This window comes from Osmerus eperlanus, chromosome 10, assembly GCF_963692335.1.
Source record: "Osmerus eperlanus chromosome 10, fOsmEpe2.1, whole genome shotgun sequence".
NCBI classification, from domain to species: domain Eukaryota; kingdom Metazoa; phylum Chordata; class Actinopteri; order Osmeriformes; family Osmeridae; genus Osmerus; species Osmerus eperlanus.
In genome coordinates, this window is record NC_085027.1 from 16,614,977 (window position 1) to 16,640,799 (window position 25,823).

The 25,823-nt window shown below is 47.6% G+C and overlaps 1 protein-coding gene across 3 annotated transcripts in view; it reads right to left on the reverse strand.

Moving 5' to 3' along the window:
- Positions 1 to 25,823, reverse strand: part of tcf12 (transcription factor 12) — a 77,653-nt gene that overhangs the window by 25,833 nt on the left and 25,997 nt on the right. For all 3 annotated transcript variants that reach the window (XM_062470923.1, XM_062470921.1, XM_062470922.1), the window contains exons 6-8: positions 11,628 to 11,689; positions 5,965 to 6,097; positions 5,334 to 5,386 (exon numbers count right to left, since the gene is read on the reverse strand). In XM_062470923.1, the coding sequence (XP_062326907.1) occupies positions 5,334 to 5,386; positions 5,965 to 6,097; positions 11,628 to 11,689 (248 nt within the window). The remainder of the gene's footprint in view (positions 1 to 5,333; positions 5,387 to 5,964; positions 6,098 to 11,627; positions 11,690 to 25,823) is intronic.

Below are 25,823 nucleotides of genomic sequence, written 5' to 3' on the forward strand. Positions count from 1 at the left end.
AACGTCCTACCCACCCAGCAGGTCGCTCAGACTGTGCAATGCATCTTCGAACTACAGACAAGATAACGAGCAACAGTTCCCTGTTCAACCCTCCCTATCTCTGACTACTGGCCAATACACCCACTCTCTCATCCAAATATGATTTTAACGACTGACCAGCCACGCTCCACCCAACTTTGTTCAAATTTGAATTCCCTTTGTTGTCCTAAAACTGTATAGACGTATCTTCCAATGTCTCCTACAAAAAGAAAACAACCAAGCACATTTCTGGGGTATAGCCGAATTCATCTCAGCAACCCCCATTCAGTAATGTATGCATATGCACAAATTATAACCAAATAACAACAGGAAGGTTCCAACTAAAAGATTTGTGTTTTAATCTGTTTACGCGGGCCCTGTAATCCAGTAAGCATTCGAAGGGCTGGAGAAGGCAGGTGTGTTTGGCTGGAGGTGAAACTAGGCCTCGGTCTCTCCTCCCGCCCAGAACCCCCACAGCAGCCTACGGTTGGTCAGTAGTGTGTGTGCCAGTGTCTCAGCCTTTCACACAACACTCATTCCACTCAAAGGGATCAACCCTGCTTCTACCTTCAGCCATGCCAGGATTCGCCCATCGTTTAACCAATCAACTGGGAGTGGATCCTTTCAGTGTCCTGGAGTGATCTTCACGTGTTGCTGTGCTCTCAGCACAGTCACCGGGCTGACAGGGGCCCAGAATAGCGTGCGGGGCCTCCTAACCTAATTAGGGCTGATGGTTGACAGAGGCCCCTGCTGTGACTGCCAGGCCCTCTCCAGACCTGGGTTAACACAGCGCCCTCACGCATGCCTGCCATAAGTCATTGACAACAGGCCCGGAATGTGAGTAATGACTTTAATCTGTGCATTAATTTGTGCTCTCTGTTCTTGAACTCCCTTTCCTCCCCGGTAGATGAAAGCAGGAGGGAGCTCTGGCTGGTGTGCTTGCTCCTTCATCTCTGTCTCTCGGTGTCAGTGGTCAACCTCAACGAGCAGAGATGAACACACCCGGGGTGTCCTGGAGATGGGTACGACTCTGGTCAGGATCACACCAGTTATCTATCTAGTCAGCCATCTGATGAGCTCATCCGCCCACCTCCACACACGAGACCAGACCAGGGCCTCACACACTGCCCCCTGGTGGTTGACCCTTCAGGACTGAGCAGGGGTGGTAGCTGGGCTGGAACCAGCAAGGACAGGGAGACTCCATGTCCTCTGGAGTTTTCGAATACAAAATCCCACTCTAAGCCATTTGACAAAGAAACGTAAAATTCCAGAAGCATACGTTTATTGACCAACCACAAAAAAGCATGATGACACACCAACTACTGTAAATGACAACGACAAGGTCTGTGCCTTCAAGAACAAAGCATTTGATTCATTCATGTTAAACTCAGAAGGCGATAGACCTAGACTGTCACAGAACAGAAGCCTCCCACGCAAGCTTGTGGAACACGGATGAATGTGAAGGTTAAGCAAGTCATCTGGGACTGTGAAATAACAGACAATCCTGGAGCACACATCATAGTCGTCTATGCAAGACAGCCTAGATGAAAGAACCACATCAAACAGAGTGTCTTTCGCTGTATTTGCACAAGGCTTTGCTGACGCGTTTCATCCCCAGGCACGTCTATTCACCAGAGGAACCCTTCTCCAGGTCCTGACCTGCTGTGGTTCAAAGGCAAAACAAAGGAGAGGGTTTCCTGCCTGCAGTTCCTTGCTCCGCCTGCAGGTGGCTGTCTAAGCAACATCCACACGGTGACAATGGCGGAGGAAGCTCACGCACACGCACACGCACACACACACACACACACAAGTAGTGACAGAAAGGAGGGGAAAGGGAGAAGGAGGAAGAAAGATAGTGGATAAGAGGAGAAGAGGGGGAGTGAGGAGAGGGAGACAGGGAGAGGAGGAGAGGGAGAAGATCTCCTCTGTGTGTCATTCACCCAACTGCACCGCAAGGCAAAATCCTGTGTATTGGTCTCACACCCTGTGGCCAACTTCCTCTCCTCCAGAGCCTGTCTTCCCACTAAGTGTAAAAGCTCCCAGAAACAAGGGTGTCGGAGTGATCTGTCAAAAGCAAATGACGATTTCTTTTTTTGTTGTTGTCATTCACAGCCAGGGTTCTCGCTTGCAAATGTCCCTGAAGGAAGACGACACCCCCCCCTCTCTACACCCCCCTGCCCCCCCCCCCCGCCCGCCACTTTCTTCTCTCCTCCAGCCATACCGTCACCACAGCCAGGGAGGAAGTGTCACATCAAGCCGTTGAGCCTCTGACAAGGGCGCGTAAAAAAAGCCCTATTGGATGCGTCTGTGCGTCTGTGTGTGTAAATAGCCTAAAGGCTATTTACACACACAGACGCATGAGCAAACACACACACACAAACACACCAGCCATACCCTGCAAGCTACGCACGAATATCTACAAGATACAGCTTTTCCCCAGGAGCCACGCAGTGGCGTGTCTCCCTGCTGTCAGACAGGGCCCAGCCCAGGTGCCCACACAGCTGGCCGACAGCGTCCCTGCTCAGCGCCCCTCCACGCCGCCGCACGGCGGACGCTCCGGCCAGCCACCGCACGTCAAGTCCTTCACTTCAACCACAGGCTGAGCGACAACGCTCCCGAGGAGCCGCAGGACCGGCTGCACGCCACGACGACGGCTCGATCGTATCCGAGAGACACGCCGCGGCTTTTACCGTCGCGAGTTATGGCGTCGTGTTTGTCGGGCTTGTGAGAGACAGCTAATCCTCACGTGGGTTTCAACAGTGTGCACAGCTTAGGTTCATCTAGACTTCAAAGGGGAGGAAAGAAAAGCGCTAATCAAGCTAAAAAGCTGCTTATCAAGCTGACTGATGAAGTTGATTTGGCATCGGAATAAACATACCGTACGAGGGCACACGTGCACACACAAACACACGCAAGCACACATGCAGACACACTCCTAAAGTCGTCAGGAGGACTTGGACTGTAAAGTGGGTTATGAAAAAAAAAAAAAAAAAAGTAATAGGTCTATAAACATGTGCATGTTTGCAATCACTGGCTGGCTCTTCCTGATAGGCCCTACGTCCGGGTATATACTGCAGGGGGAAACCTTTAATGCACAGGGGATGTGCCTTCATAAATATTTAGATTCAAACATAAACTTTCATGTGTATATACACACAGCAGGATCGCATTTAAACGTACTCCTCCTCAGATTCAAACTCCTTAACTATTTTTAGGTTAGGAGAGTGAAAAAGAAAAAAGAAATCGAAATAAATAAATAAGAGAGAATTCCCAGCAGGGGAAATAATGATAGGAAGCATTGTGTTCATTTTGTTTATCAAGCAGCTATTCAAGGCCTCTGGTGAAGGCCTGGTGCTTACACAAGCAAAAGCTTTCAGCGGTATCTGCAGTGGCATTCCTGCTTTCCAGCTACCTGCAGGCTCGTTGCACAGCTGCCCCCGGCAACCCAGCGCTCCAGGTGCACATCCACACCTCTGAACACCCTCCCCACCACCACTCCGCCCGCCAGTTCAGTGGTGTGGGTGTGGATGTGGCGTGGCGTGTGCTTCAGAACCAGCCCCACATACACCAGCATCTAGCCCAACCCCACCCGCTCACAACCAAGTTGCCATCACCTGCCTAATAGCCGCTATCTATAACCTCTAAACACCTATAAGCTGCCCCCATACACCCTCCTACATCTCATACCCCCTCCTCCGCCTTTCTGACACCTCCTACTAGCAGCCCCCTCCAAACCCCCCCACCTCACCACCTCCTTCTCGCTGACACCACCAGACCTCCAGCCAACCCCCCCACCACCACCACCACCACCACCACCAGAACCTGGCCCAGCCTTAACCTGTCTGGAGACAGAAATAACCTCACTCTGCATTTGAATACTATCAAGCGTCATACAAAAGCATTTCCCCGTATTCGCACACACCTAAACAGTTCCTCTGAGATCCAGCCCTGGTCTCCTACACAGCAAGCAGAGAGAGAGACAGAGAGACAGAGAGGAGGCAGCACATCCTCCTGGTGTCTGTCACTACTCTTTGCATCCGGGCCCGTGCTGCTACTTTGATTGTGCCGTTATGAGTCACGCAAGTGCACCTGCGCCCATGTGTTAAGTACTGACAAATAAAAGCCCTGCATCCATTTACACAACAAAGGGATGTACCCCGCAAGGCAACCAATCTTTCTTTGCCTCCCTCCCTTCTTCTCTGGAGCCCCCCTCCTCTCGCCCCTCCAAATACCCCCCCACAAAAACACCACCATACTTCACGTGCTTAAGAAGAGGAAGACAGGGCTCTTCTCCATGCTGCCCTAGACAGCTCCCCCCCCCCTCCCCCCCTCTGCTCCCCTGAAAAGTAGGATTCAAACCCAGATTCCCAGAAACAAAAACACACATCTCTGTGTCTCTCATGTGCCGCGTCCTGTTCCGACGTTCAATTCCAGAGGTGCGGCGGCGGCGGGCTCCCGATTATTGCGGCTCCCGAAAACGCAAATCCAACCTCCGAGACGCCCCCGTTTTGTTCTCGGACGACGAATCCTTCCTTTAGCACAAAAGCGTAGAAAGAGGGGATCTCTGCAAACCAGTTGCTGTTTCTTCAAGAAGCCATTCTCTGGTACCAGTGCTGAGGAGTTAAAGCGAGGCTTAACAGAAGCTTTGAAAATCCACCAGTTTTCACAATGAACATCTGACTTTAGTGATTCCTGCATATTAACAAGGGCAGGCCCAGGCGGAGGCAAGCTGAGCTCCACACTTCCTCTGCATCCTAATGTCTTCTGCTCCACCGGGATTATTACCCATGGAAATGTCTCCGATTCGGTGCTATTAATCTCTGTCTGTCCTCCTGTTCGGCTACATAATGACTAATTAAACATCAAAAGAGCAGTGCTGTGGATGCGCTCTGACAGCTCTGCTACCCCGCGCCCCGTCCCTCAGGAGGGCCTTTGAGGAGGCCACGCTGTGACAGGGCAGCCCCCCAAAATCAATCACCCCCAATGTACACACACACACACACGTAGGGCTGCGACACACACAGACACAAGAACATAAAAACAACACGGCTGGTCTGTGGCCTCCCTCACACATCACATCAAGTAAGCACCGCTGGTGTCTATGTCGAGGGGGTCTTTGAAGAGCGCACAAAAACAAACAAAAATCCCGACTAAGTTTGTGTGACAGTGGTGTCAACAGCTCCCTTTGTTTGTGCGAGTGTGCCTGTGAGTGTGTGTGCCTGGGTGTGTGCCTCTGTGCACGTGTTTGGGTACGCTCACAGAGAGATCTATTTCTGTGAGCTGTGAAGCAGGCAGATGAAATAATCTTCACTCACAGATGAAGGTAAGCCAGGAGGGACCTTGCGAACTTTCTTTGTTTGTTGAGGATCTGTGGAGAGATAAAACAGGGTTCAGGCAGAAGAAGGAGTTTTTGCGCGAGGTAAACACAGCACACCACACACTCCTTGACATGGAGAGAGAGGGAAGACCAACTTCGTCAAATAGCAGCGTGTCAAAAAAGAAAAGAAAAAGCCACCTATTGCTTGCATGTTGAGCCATTCATTACACTTATCACTATCAAATCTTTTCAGCCAAGCTTTAAAGAGTCAGCTTTAAAAGAAGTCATTAATCGTTCAGGGTAAACACGGGGACTTGGACAGGGCAGGCTTGTTCAGGGAGCTAGGGAAAACAGATCAATGGCTTCTTACAAACAAGGTCACTTCAAGTAAAACAAGCCCGAGATCTGTCTTTGTCTAGAACAGGAGCTGGATATCCGTCCCTTCTGAGAGTCCACTATACTGTGTTTACTGAGGAAACTGTGTCACAACAATACTGTATACAGGGTTGATTTTATACAGCTTCAGATAGACCTTTTCTTAAGATACAACATTTCACATGTAAAATATAATGTGTTTAATAGTATTCAGTAGACTGTTAATAGCAGGTTACTAGCTAACTGGCACTGACCAACTGGTTTGGGGTCCTGTAGAGAGCGTCTTCTGGGATTGGCCCCGGTGAAGGAGTAGAACGACGCAGGCGACTTTCCTGGCGCCGGTGCCGGCCCGGGACTGGCCAAGGCGATGTCGGCGCGCGTGCTAGCCTGCAGTAGGGGCACAGACACACGGAGAGAGAGTCTTGAGCAGGTTGTCAGGGTGTGACAAACAGTATGCTACCAGGAGCTCAAACACAACTCAGCCTGCTAGTGAACTCATGCACTGTCAAGTTTGATCACTGAGACGGTTAGTCATGAATCAGCCATCCCCCTAATGCTCTGTTAAAGACTGTTAATAAATCCACTGAGCAGCATCATGGAAGTGTGCTCCTGTGGGAGTAAGGGGGCCACCAGTGTGGGCAGCATTACCATAACTCCCCAATAATCTACCCAGAGATAAAACACGTTTGTCTTTAATGGGGAAGACAGTTAAACCTCGATTCACAAAACCAGATGAGCACAGATCTTTATGAATGCATGTCCACCTAGCAAAGCCATCATACTTCAAGCCTTCTTTTATTTTACAGCCAACAAATCAACAAAGATGAGAAGGCAATAAGATAAATCAGCATAATGGGTAAATATCTGAAGGATGGCACTGTTTGATCGTTATTGTAAATATTGTTTTTGTGACAGTTCATCAGCATAAGGGATCGAATTTCAAGATTGAAATTTCAATAGCCATTACAAACACACACACAAACACATAAAGAGAGACAGAGAGAGAGTTTGCTCTGGGATGTGGCGCTGTTAGCAGCTCCAGTGAACTCCAAGGAGAAATCGATCCAATCAGGCTGACCTAGTGATTTCCCTCTCCTCCAGGCTGCAGTGGAGCAGTATTGATCAGCAGCGATCACTGCCCGAGGGCATCTCCACACACAGCAGGCCAGGGACACGTCCTGGCTCCTGGGAGATGAGAGGAGAAGCTCTACCAGGAAGGAGGGGGAGGCGGGGGGGAGAGGAAGGAGAGGTGGCCAGCTAAAGGCTCATTAAACCATCTGTCTGATCTCTGGAGCTGTCGTCTCCCTGAAGAAAAAAAAAAAAAACAGGGCGGCTTAACTGGACAAAGTGTGGCACCCGAGCCAGGGAGCAGCAGACTGCTGGACCAGCCTATGATCTCAGGCACACGTATCCAATTAGTGGACACAGAGCTGTCCCAAAACGGCATCTGACTGGCTCAGATTAGCAGGCTTCCCAGGTGACTGGCCCAGGTGGACTGGCTGGCTGGATGGTCCATCCTATGTCAGATCTGTTCTTCTTCCTTTACCAATATCCAATCCACTAACTGTGTCCCGAGCAAACTGGCTGAAGGTATCAATTAAGGCTCTGGCCCACTTAGGCCAATTAGTTGCAAGCCTTAAATTGAGACTGAGGTCAGTTAAGAGAAGCAGGTGAGTGGTTATAGAACTAGTCTCTCTCTCTCTCTCTCTCTCTCTCTCTCTCTCTCTCTCTCTCTCTCTCTCTCTCTCTCTCTCTCTGGGCTCCTAGCCTAGTCTGGCATCATCTTGTGTGCCTTAAGAAATTCTCAGTGGAAGACTGGGAGTGGTGGTAGATTGACACAGTAAGCACTGACACGTCAATCCAATAGAGGTCAGGCACAAAGACAGTTCTGACCTTGGGCTGTAATGATGTAAAAAACTACAACAACAATGTAACTCAAAAATCAATTTTATCATGTTATGCTCGTGATGTGAAATTGAACCTATTCTACATAAAGATAAATATCATTACACGCATCAACCGACTATCACAACAAGGTCATCTCTTGGATGTGATCTTCTAAAAATACCAGAAGTCCTAATTTCGACAGATTGAAATGAAGGCCATCAAGTCCTGTGAAAATCAGCTCTGGCACAGCTTTACTGCAGGAGGAACAGGAGGAGTGGGGGGGGGGGGGGGGACAGGCACTGCAAACTGACAACCTGTCAGTGAGGCTACAGCCTTGACATTGACATGGCACAACAGACCCAGTTCGGCTGCTGCCTGCCCTCTTTGTTCAATGATATCACATCCTCAAAGCGATATTAGCGTTTCTTTTTTAGAAGCCAGCGTGGGGTAGGAGTGGAGTGGAGCTACCAAGATCAGATCAACTACCAATTACTGTCTAATCTACCGGTATTAGGACCCTGGGGAGATGGATGGGTTGCAAGGAGAGCATGGGTTCGTTGGTGTTGATTAGACAGATTTGGTATCATGAAAATCCTATTTAAAGATTACTGGGGAAAAAAGATGTTATGCTTTCAGGAAATTAAATCCATAATCTTGGATTTTAAAAGAAAAAGGATTGAGCGCTAATTGAGTTAGCATGCTAACGTGTAGTAGTGAGTGTCATAAGTAGAGGGATCATCGCCCAGTCGCCCAGACCCGGTAGCCTAATTACCCCTGTCTGAGTTTTAGTATGAATGGGTCTGACACGATGTAAACCCACTTCAAATATAAAGGGCAACACCTTGGTTCTCGATGTCAGGGATGAATTATACAGGGCAACCACTTGCCATGAATGACACTTAAGTCAGTCATCTCATCAGGCTAATGTCTAACACCCACCACAAGTCTTTATGTCAGAAAGATGTACGAACGGCACGGCTCTCAGCCCAAAGCCTCTTCACATCACAACGCTCATCTTGCACTGAGAAATGTCAGGCAGATTTGAGGAGATAATGGAAGTCATCTGTCAACTGCAGCCTGTCACATTAATCAGCCTAATCCGTCTCACAGGAGGCGAAGGAGTTACCTGCAGAACGCAGTGCCGACAGGCAGCCAGGCAACACGCCAGCCCCTCTGTCACCAGCACAACCCCCCCGCCCCTTACAAACAAACATACACACAGACAAAGACACAGTCTCAGACACACACACACAATCGTACACACACAGCCCTCCTCATTACCACGACATCACCAGGGATACGGAACGCACACTCGACACATGCACACACAGACCACTCTCTCGTCCTCTTGCTCGAATCCACCGTACTTGAAACAGTCCGAGGGGACCTGTGGTACTTGTGCTTGGGAACCCTCCACCATCACCCCCCCCCCCACACACACACCTTTCCCCCTCCCCCAAAACACCCTGCAGGTTAAAACCCATCTACTGTAGCTAGCTTGCTTGTTGCCTAAGTGATGTGAGCTCTGTGCGAGGGTAACAGTGGGATAAGGGGCCACAGCTGGCTGTAACACTATGAATATCTAACCAAATAAAACACAGGGAGTTCTACATCAAGTCCAAATGATGCAATAATACGGTGCTGAGCGAGGCAAGTGGCCTGGGCTTGATGACAAGCCTGTAACTGATGGGCTCATTGGTAGATATCTGGAGCAATTACTGGACTTTCCAAAAGGCAACCCCTTGATAGATTGTTTGTGTATTTCAAATTTCCCTTCCTGGTCCTCGGAGAGGAAAATACAAATGTTAGCATTTATTAGGTTTGCAGGATGGATTGTGAAATCAACCTTTTACAGACGGGGTTACAAAGTTGCTGTGGACATTGAGTTGCTCATTAAAAGATAAACAATGCCTGATAATCTTTGCACCTGAGATGCTCTGCTTCTGCTGTGTGAGGTTCAACGGACGAACCCTGTCGATAATCACCAGAGGGGTTATACAATATTAATATAGCCGTTTCCAGCATACATTCCTTCCTGCATTCTCTGAGGAATGAAATGGCTTTTTTGGTCTTCCTGTTTTTCTTCTGCGACCAGAAGAACAGAGTCTTTGCCAGCCTCAGATCCCAGCAGCTGCAGGCCTGCATGAACTCCCCTGGTTCCTCCCCAAAATGTCTGAACTGGCATTCCCTCTCAGAACACTCTTTTATGAATGAGCAAATGAGCTCTAGCACCAGTGTCTGACTGGAAGCGCAAAGCACTCTGGGACTGTGGTTCACAGAGTGCAGTGTGTAGTGCTTGTGTATTCCAGAACAGAAAGGACAGGAGAGGGGCAGGGGGTTTTCTATCGAATGTAATTAGTCATTAGTTTGGGGAGTGGGTTAACGCGTGGCTCAATAAGGTCAGAGGCTCCACTGACCTCGGGTTAAGCCTAAAGATGAGGCTCTATCTTCTAAAGACATAGCTCTGTTGCATCCTAAAAGCTAATCTTCAAGGCGGGACTTTGCACTGAAAACTCAATCCCAATATCAATGGGCATTCACCAAATGTTCGAACAAATTTGTTCTTAAACCCCACTTACGCAGTTTTCACAAAGATTCTGGCATTCACCAATGTTTTCTTATTTGGGATTTGTTCTTAGGTAAGAACAGAATGTAAGCACACACAAGAGCACTCTTACACACACTTGAGAGCTGACATGTTTGCGCAAAGTTTGTTCGTTCTAATTTAAAATTGAATATTTCTCTCCTTTATAATTAATAAACTAATTATTTTCATTATTTTACACATAATTATATGTTTGTTTGTTTTAATAAATACACACTACACTTACACTTCTGCTCATTTGTAAAGCACTTTGAATTGCCATTGTGTATGAATTGTGCTAGGCCTATATACTGTAAATAAACTAGCCTTGCTTTGCCTTCAATTCACATCAATTATGTTAACGGGAACCTTGCCATCCAATAATAAGTGACTGATCAAGGTATTTATAGGCCCATAGTAGGCCTATTCCGCACACTGGCACTACACCACACAATGGCGTATTTACTGCTTTGTGTCAACCGCTGACGCTACTAAATATGATGTGTAGTTTTTCGCTAACTTCTTGCAACAGTACCTCCACTTCAGAATTACAAAAGTTTTTCTTTCTTTTGGAGTCGAGGCCTCCACCGTCTTTACCACATCTTTTAGACATTTCTCTGAGTGTGCACACGGCCCTGCCATCTCATGCCCTTTTATGGGAATTGACGGGGCGTTTACCTATGGTAAATAGGAGCACGGGGCACAAGCTTTCAATTGACAAAATATTGGGATTCGTCATTCTAAGGCCACAACTGCAAACAATTCTGCTGTTTAGGAACACAGCATGAATCACACGTAGACTTTTCTTAGGAACTTTCTTAAGAACAAATGTAAGAAATAACTTAGGAAGATATTGGTGAATGAGGCCCATTGCCTTTAATGGGGGGTTTAAACTCTTTGTGGTAGTGGGAACAATAAGACTAGTGGGAAGCCATTTTCTGCGAGACAGAGAGAGAAAGACAGAGAGAGAGGGAGAGGGAGAGAGAGAGGGAGAGCTGTGGCTTGTATACAATCAGGCCTTTGTGTTGAACATCTGGGTGGCTGTGGAGAGGGCTGGGCTGTGCTCAGCGACCCTGGCTTAATGGAGGTGTTGAACGTGGTGTTTCTCTGAGTGGTGGAGAATCTGGATGTCCCATGCTCAACTGACCAGGCTGGGGAGCAGGGGCCTGCATACACCTGTCTAATCACTCACTCATTATCTCTGCAGTCCCATTCCTCAGGTTGTCTCCCGAGGCCTCTTTTCATCCACCACAGAACAGCAGGCAACCACAACACATAGTCTCTTTCTCTCCAGCTACAGTTCACTCAATACACTCTGACATGGATGGACACTTCCATTTTATCCATGGTTACAAGAGGCCATCAACATTGAGGAAAAGACAAGATTTACAATACTGAGATGCATATTTTGGGGGGAAAGACATCAACTTGTTATTTGAAACTTACCTGGCAACCAGACACCCCAGGCTCCCTCCCATAGGCTGGAAATGTAGACCTCTCCGATTTACCTGAGGAGACACAGAGAGAGCTGCACTTAGACTAGAAACTGTATAAGGTTGATGCCCTTGAGTACATATACACTACCGTTCAAAAGTTTGGGGTCACCCAGACAATTTCGTGTTTTCCATGAAAACTCACACTTTTATTTATCAAATAACTTTCAAAATGAATAGAAAATATAGTCAAGACATTTACAAGGTTAATTATTATTATTAGAAATAATTATTTTTATTTGAAATATAAATTTTGTTCTTCAAACTTTGCTTTCGTCAAATAATGCTCCATTTGCAGCAATTACAACATTGCAGACCTTTGGCATTCTAATTCTAATCCTTCTAATCATCCATTAGTCTTCTAAGGCAATTAGCAAACACAATGTACCATTCGAACACATACATTTACATTTAGTCATTTAGCAGACGCTCTTATCCAGAGCGACTTACAGTAAGTACAGGGACATTCCCCCGAGTAGGGTGAAGTGCCTTGCCCAAGGACACAACGTCATCTGGCACAGCCGGGAATCGAACTGGCAACCTTCTGATTACAAGCCCGCTTCCCTAACCGCTCAGCCACCTGACTCCCTACAGTCCCTACATACAGTAATAGTTGCTGGAAATGGGCCTCTATACACCTATGTAGATATTTCATTAAAAAACAGATGTTTCCACCTAGAATAGTCATTTACCACATTAACAATGTATAGTGTATTTCTGATTAATTTAACGTTATCTTCATTGAAAAAAACAGTGCTTTTCTTATAAGGACATTTTTAAGTGACCCCAAACTTTTGAACGGTAGTGTATGCTGACATTTGTCTACCGTATTTTTGGGAAAATAAGCCGCATTTTCTATAAGCCGCACTCCACCAGAATGGGGGTTTTGTGTTTGAACAGTGAGAAACTGTTCAACGGTCTAACTCCACATTTCAGTGCGACAACATTTTCGAGCTTTGCACATGCTTTCAGCAACTAATTTCACACGTATATAATGTACTGAGAAGTAGAGCCCGACCGATAAAGGATTTTTAAGGCCGATACCGATACAAATATTTGGTGATTTAAAAATCAGATTATCCGATATCGGCCAATATAAAAAAATATTTTACAAATCCAGAAACGCGTAACAAAACAAACTGATTTCCCTAACAGTAGTTATTTGTAGTTTACATTTAGTCACGTTTAGCAGAAGTTCTTATCCAGAGCGACTAAGTACAGGGACATTCCCCGAGGCAAGTAGGGTTAAGTGCCTTCCCAAGGACACAACGTCATTTGACATGGCCAGGAATCGAACCAGCAACCTTCTGATAATAGCCATCTGACTCCTGTTATTATTTCCTCACTAAAATAATATGTTAATGCAGTTTCTGATAAATAAAATTTATAAAAATACAAACTTAAGATATGAAACCTAATGTCCTTTGAACAAAAACACAATAAAAAAAAATAAAAAAAAACATTAATATTCATTTATCGGCCATTATAAATGCCGATACCGATAGTTTTGAAAATGCCCAATATCTGCCAATAATATCGGCCCGCCGATATATCAGTCGGGCTCTACTGAAAAGCAAATCATGGAATTTGCTTTATAGCATCTTTAAGGGGTTAAATAACATTCGCGAAAAAAGTGTTTTCTACTGTTGTTTTGTTATAAAAACGTGCTATAAGCCGCAGCAAAATATAAGCCGCACCACCACAAGAAACATTTAAAATCTGGGTATAAACCGCGGCTTTATTTCTGAAAAATATGGTATACCAGTTGTTTAATTATGATAATACCCACACATATTAATGTCAATGAGAGATACCACATGAAGCTTCAAATGTTTAGTTAAGGAGAATCACCGCTGACATGTTGACATGGTGTTGTGCTTCCCACGCAATCCTATTCCATAACCAGCATCTAGCGTCTGAACCTGCACAATCTGATCTTTCACTGATAAATATTCACGGATGGAACCTGATGCTCTCAGACAGACTGCCTTCATCAGTGTTGTGCGTCTGGTGTACCCTGCTCCTCCTGCGAGACACTACCCAGCAGCCGTCAGGAGGGCAAACACAACATACGGCTCTCCACACACATGAATCATGTTCCTCACAATATCTAAACTCAGCAGTTTTTACCCCCGACATGAAAAAGAAAAAAAAAACAAGAAAGCTCCTGCGTGAAAATGATAAACAACTACAAGAACCTCATACGTAATTTATTTTTGTCAGGCTTCCAAACATTACGAGCGCTAGATGCAAGCACGGAAACTAAATTATGTTTACTCTGGGGAAAAGGTAAATATTTTAAGTGCGTGAGGAACTTGCAGAGCTGGGATATTGTGTGAGTCGCTGACTGATCTGAACGTCAGCCTGGTGTGTGCAGGTGTGGGGAGACTGTTCGCATGTACAGTATTTGAGCAACGCTTCGGGGCACGGTCGTGTTACATCTGTAGACGACGTCTCCAGAGAGAGAGGAGGCTGCAGGAATCAGGTGAGGTGGTTTAACTGACAAAGCTGCTTCCCTTGTGGGATCAAAACAACTCCTTTAATGCTCTGTAACATTTCTGGGTTACCTCTCTTGCGAAAGGAACGGATATTTGGTTGCGGCTTTTCTGCTCGTAGATCATATATTCTGTGCTACCGTGGTGGGCTGAGACATCTGTCGTTGTGGAAGAATGAAAAGGTCATATCTTTTTTTTTAATAGTTCCCAGAGCTGCATCTCAGTGTGACAGGGTCTACAGCCCTCACGCACTCTCTCCCCTCTGCAGACGCATTTATGTCCAACAGTGAAATATCCCTCCCCAGCATGTGTTGTGTCACACTCTCTCTTTCTGTGGTGAATAATTGATGGGGTGAGTGTTGTTGTTTCAAACCCCACCAGAGCACAGCCACGCACGGCTGAAAAACATCCTCTCGGGGCACCTCTGCTGAGGAGCGAGGCAGCGAGGCAGCTCCCCTGACCCTACCGAGCATGACCCCAACAAGCCAAGCGTTGTAACACGCCCAGGGAACGGAGCGCCGTCAACAGCGCGGCCCACGCCGGGAGGGAAAAGATCCCAGAGGAGCCAAACGGTAAACAGGCATTTAACTGTTTTAGCGTGCCGCTACGCATGATCCCCCACAGATGAGAGTGCATCCTGGGTAAACAAAGAGATGTTCCTGTTCTCATGTCAGGGCACTTGCTGCCACACCACTGTTTACAATAGCAACATGTGCACCTAGTAGGGAATGGAGATGAATATACAGATACAGCTGAGAGGCCCTTCAGTAGATACAGCAAGTGTGGCAGCAACTATCATACCGAATGTTTTATTAATCTCTTAAATCAAATATAAATATACGCTAATTATTTTTTATTGATGTGGCTAGGAGAAGAAATAACTTGGATATAATATAAATGTATGTACACACACACATATACACACATAGTATATTTCAGTTTCACAGCTGGAGTAACAGTGTCAAATAACCACTGTTGTAAATGGCAGGAATATCTATAGGGGCTCAGAGCACAAACACAGAGTGGATGGGAAAATAATGTCAGCTTATTCATCATAACATAGTCATCTACAAGATGAAAACAAGCAGAAAGAGTGAGTGGAAAAGTCTCTTGGAATGTTAAAAATCAACAATGTACGACAGCCTTAGCCATTGCAATGGCAATTTGTTTAAGTGTTACTGGCGAGTGTTTGTGCCAAGCAGGCTGCTGGCTGAGACACTGATGTTTAAGGAACCGATGCCAGCTATCGCAGCTGTGAAGCCACTGCCCCCCCCTCCCCCCCTGTCTCCACCATAAGCCAAATGAGTCACTTCGAGGAGAGAGAGAGAGAGAGAGAGAGAGAGAGAGAGAGAGAGAGAGAGAGAGAGAGAGAGAGAGAGAGAGAGAGAAAAAGAAAGAGAGAGAGAGAGGGGTAGCGACCAGGGTAGGGGCCAAGCAAGAGAGCGGCTACTGATGAAGGTCCAGTACAGAGGTCACCGATTAACAGGGCTGAGGCCCCCCCTGTTGACTCTGCTCTATCTCCTCCTCCTCTCTTGTCCTTCCTTCCCTCCCTTCCTCCAACCCCTCTTCCCCCCTCTCCTTCTCCTCCTCTCTTGTCCTTCCCTCCCTTCCTCCGACTCCCTCTCCCCCCCCCCTCTCCTTCTCCTCCTCTCTGGATGTGTTTGCAACCCCCTTTTATCTAATCGCATCCTCCATCTCCTCCTGGCAGTGCTTTGGGAGTGACAGCCAGAGGGGTGCTGTGATCAATAACCAGCCCGGCCCAGCCCCCCCCCCTCCGCTTCCCCCCTGCCTCCCCCCTGCCTCCCCCAGCTTCCCCCTGGAAGCCACCAGCAGGCGCTTCCCCTCCCTAATAGGACACATCATACATTATAGAAGATCTCTGACTGGGGATGATGAATGGGCCAAAATCATCACATTTAAGAGCAGAGCGCATGTGGAGTATGATGTGTGGGGCGAGGCCAAGGCACAAGACAAGGGGTGGTGTGGAGAGAGAGAGAGAGAGAGAGAGAGAGAGAGAGAGAGAGAGAGAGAGAGAGAGAGAGAGAGAGAGAGAGAGAGAGAGAGAGAGAGAGACAGAGAGAGAGAGATAGGGGGAGAAGAGAGAGAGAAAGAGAGAAAGAGAGAAAGAGAGAGGGAGAGAGGGAGTTCTTAGGTACCTGCAGGCTGAGAGGAGGCAGACAGGACAGTAGGTTCTGATTCTAGCTAGTAGAGGACACTGCTGCCTCTGCATTGGACTGCTAACTCAGCCATTTGAAACTTGGCAAAACTCAGAAGTTTCAACAGCACTTTCACTAAGGCCTGAGAAGTAACCATGTTCATTCAATATGGCCATTGAGTGACAGGAAAGAGTATAACTAATATAACTGTGTATATAACAGAGCTGTACTAATATAAAATAATGTTACTGGTGAGTAAGTGAGTTCTTCTGAGCTGACAGAATATATGTACACATGTCTGGTGGACGTGTGTGTGGCTGAGACCATGGAGGACCAGGAATAGATCACATGGATTATTGAAAGTTAGGGTTGCTTTACAGCCAAGCAACCAAATTAGCTACAAATACACCCAGGACACAGATATCTCTCTCTCTCTGTCTGAGGCAAGCTCAAACTCAATCTGAGGAGAATAGGCCTCAGTAATAACCCATATTTACAGAGCCAGAACATGACCGGGGCCATTAAATCGTAATTCTCCTTTATGAAGCACAGAAGTCTGAATCGAGACCTCATCCATCAAAACTCCCTAACCTGTTGTGAGAGAAAGGAGCAGAAACCAGCAGAACAAGAGGCCAATTTCACAGGAGGCGATGCGGGAAGGCCCGGAACTTTCCATGGCATTAGCCATGCTTGGTTTATTATCTCCCAGAGCAGGCCTGTCCTGTGCTATCACAGCGTGCACGGAACACAGAACAGCCTTAATATCCCCATTACTAGATCTGCTCTGAGCAGGTGCTGTCAGGCTACAGAAAGCAATATTCCTCCAACTGTTTCATTTGGAGATTCTTGTCTGTGACAGTTTGTATTCCTAGTCATATATTTAGACATTTTCTATTTTGTTGTACTTCCTGGCAAGGGAGAGTTTGAAGTGGCCGTGATGGATGGGATGTTAAATTAATTCATCATCCTTCCTGGGGTAGAAGACGACAGGGCCATCCAGGTGTTGACATGCGTGTCCACCAAGAACAGTCTTGACACCGACGCAGACGTAATCCCCCAGACGCATGATGCAAAACCAACAGGAATAAACCTGTTTAATTACAGCCGTCACTGCCACCGATGTAAATATAAATGAAGTCCGCTGGGAACAGTCACCTTGAATATCAGTGTCTCCCAGATAAATCAATGGCACACAGGTTCTCTTGGAAAAATCTATCAACTTGAAATGAAAGAGAAAACACCCTTCAATTTTGGTGTCCGCCAGACACAATAAATGTTAAAAGTGTAATGATATTTTACTGCACATTCAGAAATCCAAATGCTGTCATTATGATTGCAATCTCTCAAGATCGAAAGCAATTTTCAAATAGAAACAAAAAAACTAAACTAAAGTATCCATGCTTCTGGATCAATGTCAAGAGATTGATTTCCCCTCGCCCCTCTCGTTGTTCGGCGAGCAGAGAGAATGTGTTGTGTATAAATAGCATCTCTAGTATTAAATATTGAAATCACATTGGGCTCAGATTAAAAGGCTGGCTTATGAGAAAGTCATTCAGAGTGTGACTCCCTATTGATTTCCGCGCCGCGGTGCTGTGCAGTGCCCTTGTTTTGATACAGTGAGAGGTAGTGATCTAAGGATCTCCAGGGATCAATTCAAAACCCCAGCCACAAAAACAACCAATTAGTGAGCTCGCTCTACAGCCTCTCAAATGCATTCCGAGGGCCTCTTAGTTTTTCCATCAAGAGAGCCCTCGCCTTTATATAGGCAGAGACCAAACAAACACACACAACATAGGCTGAGGAAACAAGGGGTAACTCTGGAGTCAGATGAACATGTTCAAGTCCGTTCCCACTCAATTTTTTCCAGCGTGTGCCGTGTTGTTTGTGTGTGTGTGTTTGAGTGTGTGAGCCCAGCCCCATGCCCCTGTCCCTGTATTACTGCTAGTGTTACAACCCAAAGCAATCCATTATCCCTGTCAAGTTAATGTTCCATGTTGGGCCATATGGCAGGGCTAACACTTGCAATAAAGGAAATTCCTTCGACTTGTTGTAATCAGCACTTTGAGCTGTCTAAATAACTGATCTAAACAGCTTTATTGTGTTGTGCATTTTCGGTTCACGTCCGTGACAAAAACAGGAAAGTAGACAGGAAAACAGAGACAGAACGAGTGATGGGGGTTGGGCTTGGTGACCTGCAGCCAGGAGGCCAACATTGGAAAAGCAGTTAGATCACAGACTGTATGAGCCTGCTCAGCTTCCACTATGATATCCCACACACTGGACCTCGAGTGGAAAGTTCTGGTTCAGAACATCACCACCAGGAACAAAACAGCTCACCCACTCACTGCTTTCCCTGGCTTTTCAAACAGAGCCTTTTGTTTCCCACTCTCAAGTGTTTGTGGACATCCATCCTGTTGCCTTTTGATGTTTCCGGCGGGTTCTGTTTGACTGTAAATACAAGCTTTCTGGGAGCAGGGCTGGGCAGGGTCTAGGAGAGGCTGGGGGAAATGAGAGGACCTACCCTCTAAGCCCTCCTCTTCCACCATGCATGTGCCACCATGGGTACAATCCTGTCCAGCCCAGCCCTTCCTAGCCCAGCCTAGTGTAGCCTAGCCCATGCCAGCCCTGCCTGGCCCAGCCCAGGCCACCCCAACCTAGTGTAGCCTAGGCTAGTCCAGCCTAGCCCATGCCAGCCCTGCCTGGCCCAGCCCAGCCCAGGCCACCCCAACCTAGTGTAGCCTAGGCTAGTCCAGCCTAGCCCAGCCGAGGTATCAGTAGGCCAGGGGCTCACACTGGGGCCACACAAAGCGCTATGGAAACAAGTATGTCACTCTCTCCCACCCTGAGCTCAGCATCAATTTCTGTTAATTACAGCCTTGTCAGCAGCAGCATTATTCAAACAGCTAGCGCAAATGTTAATGAGTTCTTATTTGCATATTTATTTTCTCCTTTGTTGAAATGTCATTGATTATTAGGTTCTACGATGATGAATGCCTCCGCTGATGCGCTCTGATATGTAATTAGTCATTAGTTAGGATGAATAGATCAATTAAAAGAGAGAGACTAGGATTAAGAGAAATCAGAATCAAACAGGGAAGAATCTAAGAAGAGAATGAAACAGACTTCTTAAGGTGAGTCATGCTCTCTCCACAAAATGAAACAGACTCCTTTTAGCGCAAAGAGAGAAGCTCCCTCCATCTCTCTCAAGTTTTGAAAGAGGGAGCATGAAATGGTTCCCAATCAGAACAAGGCCTCTAAATATTCAGCAGGTTCAAAAACAACCTTCATTATGACACACGTCCTTAAAGCCTTGAAGTATGCCTTTCAAAATCAAGCACCGCTGGCCCCTCCGACGGACTGAGAACACACAGAGGGCTTCTCCCCGGTGTCTCTCTGGGTCTCTGCCTGGGAGAGAGAGAGGTGTGGATCTCCTGATTGTATTTATCCCACCCTCCCCTCCCCCTCAGGGATAATCAGGTGCTGTGTCTTGGTCTATTTGATTTCCCTGTGACGGTAAAAAGGGAGAGAGGGGCGGACGTCGTGTGCATGGGGGTGGAAATGTTTTCGTTTGGCCTTTGCCGCCTTCCCAGCCTAACTATCCTCCAGCCAGCGCTTGCTATCCACAGATGAGGAAGAGGGAGAAGAAGAAAAAAAAAAGGCATTACTGCAGACCAGATGGGAACATTCCACATGACCAAACCAATCAATCACCTTGGTGGGGCGCAGGTGCCACACAGCCGTGCAAGCAACACACCATTTCACAGTCTATCGGCCACAAACACATGGTCACCAATCAATGGCACCCCCAAGACCTGGGAGACGGGAGCTTCTCTGGAACCATACCGGGTCATGGCTGACGACTTCATAATCACACATCCTTTCTCTTAACGGAGGAGGGAGGCGACGAGCCATCCACCAGCCGTCTCCCTCGACGTGCGTGCGTCGACGCTGTGACGGAGGCCTTCCGCTGTGACGGAGGCCTTCCGCTGTGGGACTCCGCGCGTGCGCACACAGACGTGCGCATGGGGCACCCACACAGAATGTGGGCACTTGAGAACTGGCCGTGTCAGGACAACAGCACCAGCGGGGAACCGGAATACTTTTAACGAGAAGAAGAAGAACACATTCTTGCGTGTTCCCGGATGAATACCGGAGTACAGCCTGTGTTCCACATCAAACCATGCGTGGACGGCTGGTAATGGACGCCAGGCAACGGTTAAACAATGAGACGTCGGAGAGAGGGGAGATGAGGAAGAATAGGCACCGGTCAGGAATGTTGATCCAGCCCTGAGTCACGCTGCGCTCTGGGCATATTACCCTCGCCAGAACGCCTGGCATGGCGCTCTGAAACCTTGACGGCCGAACGGCCAACCCCAGCGTCGACTGCTGCCTGGAGACTGTGCCGTCAACATGGGAGCAGCCAGTCGGTTGTGTGTGCTGTGTTGGGAGGACTGTGTGTGTGAGGGGGAGGAGCGGAGTGGGCGCATTGGAGTTGACTAAGCATTTAATACCCCACCTCCATCTCCCTGGCAGCAGCAGGGCGCTAGACAAGTGGCTGAGAGAAGAAGAGAGGGGGGGAAGAGGAGAGGGTGAGGGGAGGAGAGGAGAGGGGGATAGAGACAGATAGAGGTTGGGAAAGGGAAAGACACAAGAGGAGAAAGAAATGAACAGAAATGTAGAGGGGAGGTAAAGGGGAAGCCGAGGGAGGTGGATGAGAGGAGAGAGAGGATAGAGAGAGGATAGAGAGAGGATAGAGAGAGGATAGGAAGGAAAATGGAGAGAGAAGACAGAGAGGATAGGGAGAAGAGTGGATAGAGGAGAGAGAGAGGATAGGAAGGAGAGAGGAGAGAAAGGATAGGAAGAAGAGAGGAGACAGGGGAGAGGATAGGGAGGAGAGGAGAGAGAGAAAGGATGAAGGAGAGGAGGATAGAGGAGAGAGAGGGGATAGACAGGAGAGAGAGAGATAGGGAGGAGAGAGGATAGAGAGATAGAGGATAGAGAGAGAGAGAGAGAATAGAGAGAGGAGCGAGAGAGGAGAGAGAGGGGGGAACAGAAGATAGAGGAGCGAGAGAGACGATAGAGAGGAAAGAGAACAGAGAGAGGAGAGATAGAGGAGAGAGAGCGAGAGAGAGAGGCTCAGCTTGGCTAGAGTAACAGAGTAACGGTGCTCCTGACAGACTCAGACAGCTCTGTGTGTGGGCTCTGATTTATTCACAGGTCAGTTATACCCAAGTTCATGCTATTTCATGCATTTTAGTCTTTCGTCAGGAAAACCACTTTTAACTGACCACAGCTCCTCTGTGGCTTCATAATTATCCCAATGATGAGGAAGTATTGTGTATTCCAGACTAGTATTCCAGGACTCGTGGGAAACCAGGGATGATCTGAGATAAGATGCATGTGGCTTTCAAACACAAACGGTTCGACAGTTCACAAACACGTACAAGCATGTCTGCTGAAATCAAGGATTAACAGCTCATTATAAAACTCACTGCCTGGGGCTAAAGCGGGTAGCAATAAATAAAAGAATATATGTGTAATAAAAGATTTAATATGGATGAACAGGAACAAAGTGGGGGGAATTGGTGTGTGTGCACAGGAGAGGCGTGTGTGTGTGCTGTTTGCCAAACCCCGCAGGTTGGATTATATTACAGTGGGTGATGGATCTGTGGTTGCCTATGCATCAGGGGAGAGGGCATTGCTGTGGTTCTGCTCCTGGGACGAGTGTGTATATGAAAACGAACACGATTACATTGATCCGTTTCTCCAGTTTCATTTCTCTGCATGGATTGGATTGGGGGGGGGGGGGGGTTGGGGGGGATTGGATACGTTCAGAGAGGGCTGAGGCGCCGCATGAGGCCGCTCCCTCGCCCAGGTGTGTGTGTGTGTGCCCGAGGGTGGGAGGTATGGAGCTAGGGGGTGTTGCAAAAGAGCTCCGGGTGGGGGGGGACTGGGGTACCCGTAGTGTTGTTTCAGAGCAGAAGCCAACAGGTGTAGGGGGGGTAGGGTACCACTGAGGACAGACCTGTCTGTCAGGCTATCAGAAGTCATCTACCCCTCTCATGGTGCGCTCGGAAGTGGGAGGCTTATGGATGGGTGTGTAATCATGCTGTCAGCCCGGGTTATAGAGACACAGTCAATTATTCATGCTGGGCTCCTCTGAGGAACAACTGTAGCACAGCCTGTGTGCTCTCACAGACAGCATCTGTACAACTCGGAGAGGGGTAGAGCCAGAGCAGGCTAACTCGTGAAGCACATATGACCTTCTCTCAGTGGACCCCACCGGTCTCCACTCTGGGGAGCTTGTTTACATACTCAGAAACTAGGACACAGACTTAGTTCCAAATTAAAACTGCTGTTGAAAGTTTGTAATATAATAATAGTAATATAAAAAAAACTGGCGAAAACAGAGCCCCTCTGCTCCCCGACTTTGCAGCTTGAGAGGAGAGGGTGCTGTGGTACAGCTAGGAAGGGACCAGATCTAGCACCATGCCAGAGTGACTGGACTCCTTCCAGGAGATCCATGAGGGCAGAGCAGCCAAGTCTGAGAGGAGCACCCAGTTCTGGTCTCAGTCAGGAGACTGCAGTTGTTCCACTAGCAGCATTCCTTCCTAATGAATCCTGCCCTTTAACTCCATGTTTTTATTTAACAATCGCTAACGTTTTTATTGGCGTCAGCCAATGCATCAAGGCAGCTAGCGCCCGACTAGAGACTAGCGAGGGAAGGAGGGATAAAAGCAAGACGAAACATAACAAAGGATTGAAGGAGTTTACAAGCGAGGACAGATAGACTGAGAGGAGGACAGAAATAGGTTGAGGAGGGAGGAGGAGGACCAAAAGAAGAGAAAGTGACTGAGGTACTGGGAACTGAAGGCTGGCAGGCAGACAGACAGAGATGTCCGAAGAGAGCCAACAGCCACATCCAAGATGAAAGCATGGATGCACTCCAATAGCAATTTTAGGGTTTTTTTCTGTTGTTTTGCTCTGCCTTTAGATGTGTGTAAAAAGAGATTGGACAAAGTCCTGACGGCTCATGATTCAGTCATCAAAACCCCAGTAAGACAACCTCCACAATTCTAAAATCCCCGCTCACCTTAGATGTATCTCACATGCATGCAAAACACTTTTTGATGTGTCATTTAGCATTACGGAGATTTCTATGGGAAAGCGGTTGTCTGACTTTAGGTGTGGGCTTTACAAGAGGGGGCTGGCGTTGTCACCAAGGGAAACAGCATAAGCAAGGTAGAGGGAGTTGTTGAAAAGGCAGGCTTGGGGGTGGAAACGTGAAGCCATCATAAATCCCTACATTCTATTAAACCTGAATGAATAGAAGAGTTGGTTTCGACTGCAATGCTGGGCCTTTAATCCGCGGTCATACCTAACATTGTAAATGTTCATCTCCCATGTAACGGGGGGAGCATGTTTTGGTATCGTGTCTGACAGCGGTCGTGTGAGGACGTACTTCCTTGCTGGCGGACCTGTGATTGCGACCCCCGTGGACCCCCCCTGTTTCGTCAGCACACCTTGGCCCGTCCTCCCAGCTCTGCCAGGCTACAGCTGATCTCCTGCAGCTGGACAGCCATGCAGGCGGCATGCAAGGGGCCGGGGGGCTGGGGGCATGGGAGGAGGGTCGTGATGGGTGAGAGGGGCTGGGGGGGGGGAGAGGGATTTTGTGCCCTTTCAGCTCGTCTTGAGCTCTTCACGCTCCACTGAGCACAGTAGCAGATAAGCACACCCCTGCAGCTCTGCATAATGACCGGCTACATCCCCCCAGACTACAGCGCGCCACACCTCCTCCGCTCAACTCGCTCCTCTCTGCTCCTTCTCCTCTCCCTTCCTCTCAATGGCCGTCCTCTTGTTCTCCCTTCCCCTCAGAGATGCCACACCAATCCATAAAAAAATGAAGGTAAATTACAGAGTAGCTATTAATATAGAGGGAGATAATAGCTAGAGAAACTAATGTAGCTTTGTGACTTTATGCTTTCCACACAATGGGGGGGGGTCCTATGTAATCCAGTCCATCTCCAGGTGGAGTTAAACCAGCAAATAAACACACACAAAAAACACATTCTATTCCAGCTCTTCCGTTGAGCTGCATGTGGTGGCTGGTGCAGCGACAGAACCTACAGCCAAATTCACTGACAGCCCTAAACAATCCACACTGACTCACACCTGTGACTAGAGCTCTCCATCTGTGGCAGTATGTGTGTGTGTGCGCGCGTGACCAAACTGCAGTTCCACCTCCCACACTGCAGAGGAGGCTGCCGGGAGGAGTGGGCCTGACCTAGAGGCATGGAACAGAGAGAATAAGAGAGAGAGAGGTGGGGGAGGAGTGACAGGTGAGGGGGGGGTGCTTTGGCAGCACCTGTGACCCAGGCTGCAGTGGCACCCGGGTGCACACCTGATCAGCACCTGGACACAATCACTGCACGAGCCGGGGGAGGGGCCCTCATGGGACTGAGCTCTCTCACACTGACACCTGCAGCCATGAAACAAACCACGCTGGGGACGCAGGCATGGCGCGGGATTTGGCGCGCCACGATAAGCCTTGAGGAACAATTAAAAAACAAAAAAGGAGAGAAAGAGATACTGGCAAGGTGCTGAGATGATATTGGGGTTTTTATTCTCACCGCACAATGGACAGGAAGACTGCGTCTTGCCACCGCCGTGGGCCCTCTTGTGCACAAAACCTTAGTCTACAAAATGCTCGGCACACTTTGCATTGTCACTAAATGACTGCGTAATTTCATTTCTTGGAAACCCATTAGGTTTCATCAAAAGCAAAACAGATGAGAGCAATTCTTTTCACAGAGAAATAATTTTGCAAGAAGCACAGGGATGGAGAGGAGAGGAGGGGGGATTCTGTGCCGGCTGGAAATGAGAATACCAATTTCAGACACTAACTCTGCCTGCGCCACACAATTATTTTCCTCGTGACGGGGTGCATTACAGCTTCTCATAACCCAGATAAGACAAACATTCACACCCACAAACTAGCCTAATCGTTGTTACAATTCATTGTCAACAGTTCATCTCTGTGACTAAGAATTGAGAACGGCAATAACAACATTTTACACATCTTATAAACAGAAATGCTTGTTTCTCAGGCACAAACAAAGTAAATAAGTAAACTAATTGAAAGTAAACTTTTCACCCTGACCTTTGTTGAAAGCCTCAGCAGAAGTTAATACTAGCTGTTGCTGTGCCTCAAGGTAAAAAGATGTTGAAAAGTCTTTCTTTTCTAGAAGGAATCAAGTATATGATCGTCACTACTCAAAAGTAAACACTCTTTACAATCCTCAAGGTTGTGCTTTTCTTTATTGAGTACACTCTCAAAAGTGTAGCCACACTTTCAAAGGAAGCTTTTCACAAAGGAGTCTCGGTTTGTTCTATGGGCTGAACTCTAAAAGGAGATGTTACAGACTACACAGCCGTTTCCCCAGCTTAACCCTTAAACGTCAGTGATTTGTCATCCCCAGTTAACTATGTAAAACAGGA